This window comes from Oratosquilla oratoria, chromosome 11 (genome assembly GCF_046742065.1).
Source record: "Oratosquilla oratoria isolate Oo_2021 chromosome 11, ASM4674206v1, whole genome shotgun sequence".
NCBI classification, from domain to species: Eukaryota; Metazoa; Arthropoda; class Malacostraca; order Stomatopoda; family Squillidae; genus Oratosquilla; species Oratosquilla oratoria.
Window position 1 is genome coordinate 45,842,676 of NC_134787.1, and position 12,500 is coordinate 45,855,175.

General features: G+C 39.5%; 1 protein-coding gene across 3 annotated transcripts in view; it reads right to left on the bottom strand.

The window, feature by feature from the left end:
- The window catches only part of LOC143029785 (tyrosine-protein phosphatase Lar-like), a 41,290-nt gene that overhangs the window by 25,825 nt on the left and 2,965 nt on the right, over positions 1-12,500 (bottom strand). The window contains exons 2-3 of one of the 3 annotated variants that reach the window (XM_076192764.1): positions 5,543-5,764; positions 3,205-3,282 (exon numbers count right to left, since the gene is read on the bottom strand). In XM_076192764.1, the coding sequence (XP_076048879.1) occupies positions 3,205-3,282; positions 5,543-5,756 (292 nt within the window). In that variant the 5' untranslated portion in view covers positions 5,757-5,764. Of the gene's footprint in view, positions 1-3,204; positions 3,283-5,542; positions 5,799-12,500 lie in introns of all 3 variants that reach the window. The other 2 variants (XM_076192767.1, XM_076192765.1) reach the window with 2 other exon arrangements.

The window sequence follows — 12,500 nt, forward strand, 5'->3', positions numbered from 1 at the left end:
TTGCGGAGCTGGTACCCGCTCGGATCTCAGCCTTGCCGGTGGTCCGGTATTGTTCGTAAATGAACACAGGAGACCATGTCTACGATATGCTACTGCAGTGGCGATACTCGGAAGAAGCTCATGTATCACACACAGGTCCGAGGTGAGGTGTTGTAGGGGGTTTTATTACTCAGAGTGGATACACTTTCTAACCTCTGCCGCGGCTAGGATTCGAACAGACGCCAAATTCACCACGAGGTTACCAGACATGCGTTCTACCAAACGAGCCACGTCATGCACCCTATTCATAAGTCTTTTCCAAATCCATAAAGCCCCCCTCCCCCCCAAAAAGGCTAAACCTTCTCGCAAATCTGCCTTGCCACAAAAAATTTATCCACGCATCCTCTGCCTTTCCTAAACCCACAGTGCTCCTTACCAATTACTCTCTCTGTTCCTCTCCTGATCCTCTCGATCAAAGCCCTCCCATAAGCCTTTTCAACTATGCTCAACAAACTTATCCCTCAAAGAATACTAAATTCACTTATCCCCTTTTCCTTTGTAAAGCAGAACTATACAGGCACACCTGTCCTCCGTTACTCTTCCCTCCCTTAGACACGTATCAAACAACCTCACTAGCCAATCCACAATAACCGTATTTCTCATTTTCAAACCCTATTCATGACACCCATCCAATCCAGGTACTTTACCAGCTCTCATAGTTTTCAAAGTTCCTTGTACCTCATCTTTTTCTGTCTCTTCCATATCCCTCTCCTATCAGTTTTTTATTTGCTCCTCCCACTGCCAGAACCAATCCTTCCGTATTTTCCTCCACATTCAACAACTTGCTAAGATACTCTACCCATTTTCCCCTTCCCGCCTTCACTTCTATTAACATCTATTCATCTGTACCTTTTACCTTTCCCTCTCTGCCTGACTCACTCCCTTACTCTCTTCACTTCTTTTCAAAACATATTTTTATTCTTGAAAAAAAAAATCTATCACGCTCCTACTCTATATTACATCTGGTCTCCTGTTTGTCTTAATCTTATGTTTTGCTCTCTTCATTGTATATGCTTCCCAAGGCCAGTCAACATATTCTCACTTCTTCTCTTCTACTCCCATCTTCACCTCATTATCTCACCACTCACTACCGCTCCTTTTTTTCTTCCCTCCCTCCTCATTCCACATACCATGTTTGCATACCTTGTCACTTCCTCCTTGAAACAAATCCATTCCTCTTCTCTCACCTTTACTCCATACTTCACCATTTCTCATACTTCTCTCAGTTTCTCCTGCTATTTCTTCTTTTTTCATCTAATTTGATCATTTAAGCTAAGCACCTCCCTACAAAAAAAGAAAAAGAAAAAAACATTTTCCCCCACTCTCCCCTATGAGAAGATGGATATTCCTTTAAACACCACTACATAGTTCATTAATATTTTATCAATTACCTTTCCATCCATCACCCTTTCCCATGTATACTTATGTTTGACTTCCTTCTTAAACTCTGTCTATACTCTCATCAGCTCTCTAATTCAATCTCCAACATTTTTGTCTAGCACTCCAAACTTCCGTGTCTCTCGTTTTATTGGTTCATTCCCTACTCTAGTATTGAGATCTCCCAACATTACAATATTACTACAATGACATTCCTCCTAAAAATCTTTAAGCGTCTTATTTAGATATACCCCCATACATGCACACACACACATACATACACACACATATACATATACATATACATACATATATATATATATATATATATATATATATATATAACTAAAATAGAATTAAAAAGGGCTAGAATTCCAGGTGAGACCACGCATTATCCGTGCCAACTTACACTACAGTGAGCTCGTTTACATTAACCTCCGGTAGAGGGTGGTTGTCAAAGTGCTGCGGCCACCTTCACTCCAACAAATACCTTCGCGAATTAGTGTTTCAGGAGACGAACAGCAGTAACACCTTTGAGAACATGTTCTGCCGCTGCATAAAGTCGTGGCTGCGACGCCGCCTGACAACCCCGGCCGAGAGGGTCAGAGTAAGCGTGGTTCCGGGGTCCGTCTCTACATTCACGAGACCTTTCGTAATGATACTTTTGGAGTAGGAGAGCAGCAGCACAAGATCAACGCTGAAGACACTTTCTGGAGCACGAGTGCAATGGCATGAAAGCTGCACCCACAATTGCCACTTCGTTAAAGTCTACAACAGTAGAAGTTTAATTTGTCTTAATTTTTTTTTTTTTCAATATTTCTGATAAGAATAAGATGGTGGTTGATATTTAGGATATTTGCAAGTTTACCAAAGGTTATTTTCTTACTCGAAACGTCTTTCTACCCAATCACGGATCATCTTCAGGTGATACTGCTATAGTAGGGTGAGTGGTATTGGGAGACACATGAGCTAGGATGAAAACCCGAACGTGTCTGGGTACTCCCTTGGTTGGGACATTACAGGACGAAAGTGCCCACGGAGCGCCGGTGGCCTGCTATTTGTATGTTGGGATTTTTTTCTCACTGACGAAAGTGTAGCATAAGGTTGAAGTTGGATATTCATGAGGAATTTGTTCAAACTCTTGCAGGGTTATTTCTGTGGGAGGCAGGTCTTTCTCATGGTGAAATTGGAGGTTCTTCTAGTCATGTGACATGTATTGAACTTGAGATTGGTGTCAGGGACGGTAGAGGTTATATGATTTATGGCGTAATGAACACTTCTTATGGTGAGGATTGATTTTTTTTTTCAGGACTTTTTTTTTTTTTTTTTTTTTTTTTTTTTTACCATTATTAGCAAGGATTTGCGAGACTCCCCATGATTCAGCAATAGTAACAGTCCAGGTGGATGAATGAATGAGAAGTTCACAACAACCAAATAACAGCTCGTTGGCACTCAGTGGGTAACTTCGCCCAGTAGTGCCTCATCACAGCAGATACAAATGCCACCAGACATGTTCCAATTTTCACTTGGGTTCCTGTGGCAATATTTCCTGAAGATGATCCCTGATTGGGTTGAAAGACATCTTGGGCAACAAGATGAGCTTTGGGGAGCTTGTAGGTACTCTGAATATCAAGCCCCATCACACTCTCATAAGAAATATTGAGAAGGCTTCAAACAAATTAAACAATGCCCTCACTGCGACTTTTACAAAACTGATAATTCAAGTAGTCTCTATCAGTCTTCCTCTACCATTCGTGCACAAAGGAAGCCAGAAGACGAGATACTTACGGATGTGATACATGTCGACGGAAAAGTCTCCTCCTTTTCCTCCGTCGCCGCTGCCTTCACCCTCTTCGTCGAGTGCTCCTGTTCCGGGGAAAGGGAAAGGTGAAATAAAGTGCGTGTCATGAAAGCATGATATATATATTACACTGAAGATGTAATATACGAAAGCGCTCTGCTCCGTTTGTTTATTTTCTTAAGTGGTTACCTTGCATTTATAAAACACACGTTCATAGTGTTCTTATTGCATATATATATATATATATATATATATATATATATATATATATATTTAATATATATATATATATATAAATATATTTTGTCACGTCGCCACCTCTAACCCTAAAGCAATTGGTTAGTAAATAAGGAATTTAGGAGGACAACAACAGATCTTGCCTCATCCCTTAAAGGTGGGGTGACAATAACGGATATTAATTTCACTTCTTACTGCATAATTCCTTCTCTAGCTAGCATATCTCATCATCCCCTTCAGTTAGAAAAAATCCTCATTTCACATTATCATCATAAATGGGGGATATAGAAAGATAGTAGCTAATTATATCTATACCTATATTGAATAAACCTAACATCATAGAATCAAATGTATGCATTTGATTATTGCATCTCAAACGCATGTCTACATTATCAATACATATGAGGTGTTTCATTATCTCACCTCTCCACTCATATAATATAAATATAAACTACAAGCACCATTAATCGGTTTACATTCCATATATGATATTCATATTACATAACCTTCACATAGCCTCCTAACCTAGCTCTGCTTTTACAACCACTGTGGATAATTGGATTCTTAATAATCTAATCACTTCAAAAATGTTAATCCTTACAAATCATGCCTTTACAACAAACCGTTTATATCCATTATTACTCTTCCTCTGTGTGTTTTATCATTATATATCCCCATATTTATACTCCCATTTTATATTCTTTCAACCATATTATCTTCAAAAGACTTATATATCTAATTCAAACCACACACAGAAGAAGAAACAAGCGAGGAATAGCAATCGTTTCTTTTTCCCCTTTTTTTTTTTATCGACGACAGTTCCAAAAATGTTTCAACTCTCCCCCGCGATATAGTACATAGCGTAAAATATAAATCATACATTGATCATACACCAAAAGCAATTACAATAAATATTTCTATGAATTCTTACATCACTAGAGCATCATAATCTCACAGGAATAAACATATTTTCCAGACATATTAAATTTTTGAATACCTAGATTTCAGCATGTATTCACATCGGATCTGCTGCAGCCTCTGTCGAGACAGCCAGACACCACCCTACGACAGCGAGCTCAGAGCTCATTATTTGCCGATCTCTGGGTAGGTCTGAGACCACTCACACACCACACACCGGGACAGCAAGGTCACAACTCCTTGACTAACGTCCCGTACCTACTCACTGCTAGGTGAACAGGGGTTACACGTGAAAGGAGACAAACCCAACTTATGTGGATCTACGTCCATGAATGTAAACAACAGAAATGGCGATCAGCCTGCAGAAATTAGAGAACGTAATAAACACCAGGGGTGACTATGGTAACAATATATATATATATATTTATATATATATATATATATATATATATATATATATATATATATATATATATATATATATAAAAATATATATATATATATATATATATACTCAGAATCCACAAGGAAATTAAAGAACGGAATACTAAACGTTTTCGTCTATTAAGACATCTTCAGAGTACAAAGAAGAAAAATAAGACAACAACATAAATACATAAACACGAAGAAAACGAAGGAACTAGGATCATGGCACTCCCATGAAGTGGGTTGCCATGATGCTGCTCAACTATTCTCTTGATAATAACATTATTACATACATAAACTACATCCTCAAGTTTAGATTATTATCGAAAGTATAATGCTTTGGATTGTGATGGTTGGTATTTCTCACATGGTAAAAAAAATAGACATTTAGTTTCAAGTTTCTAATAATGCAACTTGTGGGTTGCCGTGATGGTGCTAAACTATTTTCTTGATAATGAAATTATCTAGTTTATACCCATACTCAAAGTTGCATTGTTATCAAAATTATTTTTGATAAAAATAGATTAAATAATGCTCTTTTTCAATACAAAATTGCAAACAGTAATTTGCTTTACAGTGTCCCAATCTACTGGGGAACATAAACGCGATGGCTTGCCTGCCGTTTATGGAAACCTCTTTACTGCGCATATAGAACAGGGCAGGTCGATGGCAAAGTCCCATCTCGTGGCAATGGGCTTAGTTGAGGGCGAGAAGCCGGGATAAAAAGATGAAGAGGTAACTTACTTGCAAGAGCAGGCTGGAGGGCGACGGTCAACAGTAGCAGAAGTGCGAGGAGCCGCGTGGGAGGCACGAACCACGAAGCCGACGAAGACCAACGAGGAGGCGGTAGAGATCTCTGCTGCTCGGAGGGCGCCCACGACGACAACGAAGTTGAATACGCCGCCGAAGGCTCTGGCTGACTGTGAAAGTGATGGTAATCTTCACCAAACCTCGGCATCCTGCTGTCTGGGTTAGAGTGTGGCGAGGATCACAAGCGGGGCTGAAAAAAACGTCATTTTGTGGTTGTGGTGAAGTACTGGCGATCAATCGCCGCTTCTAACTTGACCGTTTTGACACAAGGTAACGGGTGCCCTTCCTACGGCCTTGCACGAAAGGCTCGTGTGAAGGTAGGCATTACACGAGACGTGCCCTCTTCCTCCTCCTCTTGGGCAAAAGGATGAGATGGATGGATGGGGTAAAAGGGGCATTGGGAAAGAGGGGGATGTCTGTGGAGGAAGGACGGGAGAGGGCAGAGGATAGGGGTAAATAGAGAACGGTTGTGTATGGATTATTCTGTGATGCATGAGGGGCAGTGGGTGGGGGATGGGGGTGAGGGAGTATGTATGAAAAATAAATTGATGCAGCCCGAAGGGGTTTCTCCCCGTCTTCTCCATTTTTGCATGAGGGGACGGAGAGGAGGGGGGGGTCGCCGATTTAATGAAGCTGCCTTACTGTGGACGTGCTGTGTCTTGCAACACTACTTTGGATACAGGACAGTGGACGAGATGTAGGGATGACCCGTCATCCAGGAGGAGCCAAGAAAAGAGGGAGAGAGGGGGAGGATGGGGTGGAGTGTGTGGAGATGGAATGAGTGGGAGTGGTTTTTATGCCTATATTTTTTGGCTACCTCCCGTGTAAGGGGGAAAAAGCCTTTGTTTATGAATGTATGTATGTATGTGTTATTATCATTATTATCATTAATACTACTATTATTATTATTATCATTATTATTATTATTATTTATAATTATTATTATTATTATTATTATCATTATTATCATTATTATTACTATTATCATCATTATTATTACTATGTGTAGGGAACTAAGTACTGCTGCATTTTATTTCGATGCCACATTACAAATTCTATGAACATGAGATCGTATTTTTCCAGTGGTCAATATTTGAAACCGCCATGTCTGTTTTTCATCCAGATATATAGCGATAGTTTTCAGTGGGTATTAGTTTTTAAAATTTCTGGTCTAAAATTCAGAGGACACTGAACTGATGAGAGAGGTATGTTTTACATCCAATTTTATAAAAAAAAAAAAAGATAAATAGATAAATAAATAAATAAACAAATTAGAATAAATAAATAAATAAATCCAGTGAAATACTGACTGTGTTTATATCTTATTTATTTATTTATTTATCATTTGTTTATCTATTTACTTATCTATTTATTTATTTATTTATTTATCTATTTATTTATTTATTCATTTATTCGAAGATACTCTGCCGAAAGGCAAACTGGGTTGACATGTTGGACTGTACACCTGGAAGGAAGCACCGGTCATGAGGATGATAAAGGACGCGGGAGGTGGAGCCGGGAGCCGGTGGGAAAATGGGACCATGCAGGGCAGCTGAGGATTGGCAACGAACCTCTGGGATGAGGGGTGTGGGTGTGTGGAGTGAGTGTGGGTGTTGGGGTGGGTGATGATTTAGAAATACCATCGAGGAAAAATTAATGCATCATAGTACTTATGTAGTTGAGATTCGGTTTTCATTTAGTTTCCCATCACATTGCCACACCAGTGTACAAAGGTTTAAAAACCAAATGAGATAAAAAAAAAAAAAAAAGATGCCTGAGACAGCATTGCGTCTTCTGTGCCTCAATTCACGGGAGACACTGAAGTGAACCTACAGGCGAAAGAGGCACTCAACTGCGGCCGAAGCCGCCGGTACCTCTGCCTTGTGTGCTCAGACTGCCAACCCAGAGTAGGTGGCAGCACCCACTGGATGTGAACGGGGATTCACAGAGCAACATCAAAACAAGTGCACCAGCAGCAGCAGCAGCAGCACACGTTAAGGTTGTAAAGGAAATCGCGACATGATCTCATCGGGGGACGAGAGAGAGAGAGAGAGAGAGAGAGAGAGAGAGAGAGAGAGAGAGAGAGAGAGAGAGGGAGAGAGAGAGAGAGAGAGACTGAGAGAGAAAGAATTAAATTTTCCTGCGACACAAGCAAAAAGAGGAGGAAGAGGAGAAGGAGGAAGAAAGGCAGCAGGAGCTGCTACACATCGGAGGCACAGTCTCATCCATATGAGCAGTTCGTGACGTGAAAACAGCTGAGAGAAAGAGGGAGGGAAACAGAGAGGGGGGACAACCGCGAAACATCGGTCAACTTTACAAAAAAAAAAAAAAAAAAAAGTTCTCCTGGTTTGTGGCAAGGCAGCAAGGACAGTACAGTGTGTGTGAAGGTATGCTTGACCATGTCTATGGGTTCCATTCTCTCTCTCTCTCTCTCTCTCTTTCTCTCTCTCTCTCTCTCTCTCTCTCTCTCTCTCTCTCTCTCTCTCTCTCTCTTTTCATCGTCTTACTGCTAGGAAAACCAACCCAGCCCACCATTTTCCTTCAATGCATCTCACCCTCTCCACCATCTAGACCAATCCAGGCTGTCTTCCTCCGCCCCCACCAGGTTCAAGCACATTTATCCCACCCTCACTTCTGCTTCATAAACAGATGAGTGCGCAACAAGCAAACAAACAAATAAGTAAACGAATAGATATATAAAAAATCAAATAAGTAGATGAATTGATAGATGAATAAATAGAAAAAAACTAGATAAATATGTAAATAAACGAATGAATAAATAGACAGATGAATAGATTTAATAAATGAATAAATAAGTAAAACGCTTTAGGTGTTTGCCAAAAGAACACGAGCATCGGCAACTCTAACAACAACCCTATTGTTCAAATACGGTGACGAATTCGTCAACATGGGCAGGAAAAGGTTAATCAAGAGGGCTCTCCTGTCGTCCGAGCGAGCGATTCCCAAGCAGAGGTGCGTGATTGTACACACGCACGCACGCACACACACACACACACACACACACACACACACACACACACACACACACACACACACACACACACACACACACACACACACACACACACACACACATATATATATATATATATATATATATATACGTATATCAATTAATCAAATCACCCCTCCTGAGTCCACTGCTGAACAATGGCCTCTTTCACAACATTCCATGATTCACACGACCGCGCCAATATCTGCCACATCACTCCTGCAAACTTCTCTATCTCATCTCTCCACCTGTCTGGTCTCCCTCTCCCACGCTTCCTATCTCGCTCCGTCCATTCAGTAATACACTTGCTCCATCGCTCATCAGGCGTTCGCACTATATATATATATATATATATATATATATATATATATATATATATATATATATATATATATATATATATGTATATATATGTATATATATATATATATATATATATATATATATATATATATATATATATCAAATCAGCCATCCTGTGTCCACTGCTGAACAATGGCCTCCATAGCATTCCATGAAACAGACGACCGTGCCACCCTCTGCCACGTCACTCCAGTAAACTTCTCGATCGCGTCTCTCCACCTTCTGTCTGGTCTCCCTCTTCCACGCTTCCCATCTCGCGGCGTCCACTCAGTTACACACTTGCTCCATCGCTCATCAGTCGTTCGCACTAACTTACCTGCCCAATTCCACTTCCTCTCTTTCACTGCCTCCACAATATCTTTCACTCTGGTCTGTTCTCTCACCCAACTTGCTCTCTTTCGGTCTCTCAGTGTTATTCCCATCATTGATCTCTCCATTCTCCTCTGTGCAGTCCTTAACTTTGTTTCCATCGCCCTCGTCAGCTTCCAAGTCTCACACCCGTAGATTATTGCTGGCAGAATGCATTGATTGTAAACTTTACGTTTCAAACATAAAGGTAGAGAGCCTCTCAGGATTTTATTATACTTACCAAACACTTTCCAACCAACTGTAATGTGTCTTTTTATTTCATTATTATGATCTTTCGTCACCTTCACCATTTAGCTTAAATAATTATACTCTTCGACTTCCTCAAGACTCTCACCATCAATTACAATCTCTTTATTTGAACTTTCGTGTTGAACATTACTTTGGTTTTACTCTTACTCATTTTTAAACCTACTTTGAGACTTCCTTTGTTTAGATCGCTCAGAATATCTTGTAAGTTTTCTGCTCTTTCTGAAATAAGAATAATTATCATCCGCAAATCTTAGGTGGTTAAAATATTCGCCATTGATATTCAAACCCTTCTTTTCCCAACTCAACCTTCTGAAAATATCTTCCAAACATGCTGTAAATAATTTGGGTGAAATTGTATCGCTTTGTCGTACTCCTTTCTCGATCTTGATCTTTTCTGTATCTTTATGTAGTCGAATTATAGCGGTACCTTTCGCATAAATCTTTTCTAATTTTTTACGATCTGTTCGTTTGTACCCTGTTTGCGTAGCGAGTTTAGTATTGCTATTTGTTCTACCGAGTCAAAGGCCTTCCTGTAATCTATAAAAGCTAAACACAGAGGTATATTGTATTCTGTCGTTTTTTCGATTAGTTGGTTTATCGCCTGCAAATGGTCTAGGGTCAAATATCCGCTCCTAAAGCCTGCCTGTTCTCTCGGTTGGTTTCCATCTAAAACTTTACTTAGTCTATTTGTAAGGATCTTGGAGAATACTTTATATACGTTTGATAACAAGCTAATCGGTCGATGGTTACTAAGGTCCTTCTGGTCTCCTTTTTTATAAAGCAAAATCACTATAGCATTGCACCACGCATCAGGGACGCTTTCTTGACGTAAGCACTGGATGTACAACTCAGCTAATTTAATGTGAACTAATTTACCTGCGTCTTTCAACAGATCTATTGATATACAATCTTCCCCAGGTGCTTTCCCTCGTTTCATAGTTTTTAGAGCAAATTCAACTTCTTCCTTTGTAATCTCTGGTACACTACTAACGTCTACACATGAATTTAATGACTCAACTACGGTCTTCGACGAGTAAAGCTCTTGGTAAAACGTTTCTACTCCTTTTACCATTCTGTCTCTACATTTAATTACTTTTCCATTTCTATCTTTCAAACATATCATTTGCTGTCTTCCTAAAGCATGTCTGCGCTCGGTCACTTTAATACTTTTACCTTCCCGAATAGTTTCCTCTATTTCATCCATGTTTCTCTTTCTTTTTTCTAATCTCTGCCTTTTGTTGATAAGCTTGTTTAGTTCTACTCTTTCTATTTCGTCTCTCCTGCTTTTAATCTGCATGGTCCTTCTTCTTTTAATTAGGTCACTTGTAGCTTTGGAGTATTTGTTCTCTCTAATGTTTTTTGTACTTCTTACTTTCTCTGCCGATTCCCTCATAATGTTCACTAAATTCATATTAATATCTTCTACGGTGTCCTCGTTAGTTCTTAGAGCTTCGAATCTATTTTTAATTTCCAATTGAAATTTCTTATTATCATCCTTAACCTTTGCAAGGCTTATTTTCTTTTTTAAAACTATTTTATTTCTCTCGGCTCTGAAATTTAATTTAGCTTTGCAACCTACCATTCTATGGTCACTACCTATGTTGACTTTATTTATCACCGTAACTTTGCTTACGCTTTTGCTCTCATCTAATATAAAGTCTACATCGTTCTTTGTTGTTCTGTTTGGACTTCTCCACGTCCATTTACGACCTACACCCATTTGGAAGAAAGTGTTCATTATCCTCATGTTGTAGTTCTCTGCAAAATTGACTAACATCTCGCCTTTGCCATTTTTTCACCGACTTCAAACTTCCCAATGCACATCTCATCTCCCATCTTCTTCCCCACTTTAGCATTAAAGTCACCTATTACCAATGTGTACTTACTTTTTTCTTGATCCATTACCTGACTTAAATCATCATAGAACGACTCAATTTCATCGTCTGAACTCTGTGAAATTGGTGCATAAAGTTGAACTATTTTTAGAGTGTATCTTTAAAACAGCCTAATCATAATCCAAGCTACCCTGTCTGATCAACTACTGAACTTGATTACGTTACCAGCAACCTCTCGGTTGATCAAGAATCCTAATCCACTAGATCTTTCTTTGTCCTTACCTCTATAGTAGAACAGGTGGTGACCATCTTGTAACTGTATCAGCTTTTCTTCCGCTCTTCGGACTTCGCTCAGTCCTATGATGTCCCACTTGATGTTGTCTATTTCTTCCATTAAACTCTCCACTCTGTGGTCTTCTGAGAGACTTCTTACGTTGTAGGTATAGATCTTCATTTCCTTCATGCTGTTTAATGTCCAAGACTTGGATCTGCTTGGACAGTGCTTACTCACATTTGGTGGCACACTGCCCGTAAACACACGAGACAATGCGGTTGGACCTTTAGGAGACGATGATCCAACAGGAACGCCCGGTTATGTTTTGGTTGTGATATTTGTATTTGCTATGAAAGGGGGTTGGCAGTAATCTCACCTCAGTGCCAACTGGTTTCTGGTGAGATATTTCTCTGGTGTCACCTTATTCATTATATTCGGTGAAGCCATCTATAGGATGCCCAATGGTGCGCGCCGTCATTATGACGGTGCCCCATATATCTATGAGGAATTTCCCTGTTTGCCATCAGGGACGTGCCAGTTAGCAGTGGGTCCTGCGACTGTGTATTTGAGCTGCTCTTTGTCTGATCTTTCTTACAAAACCTGTTCGATATGGATGACCCTGCAGAGATTTCCTCTCTATCGACATAGCTTTTGTAATCATTAATATTCTCAAGCCTATCCACCACGTCAAGGTGTCAACTCTCGGATATATATATATATATATACTGTATATATATATATATATATATATATATATATATATATATATATATATATGTATATATATAT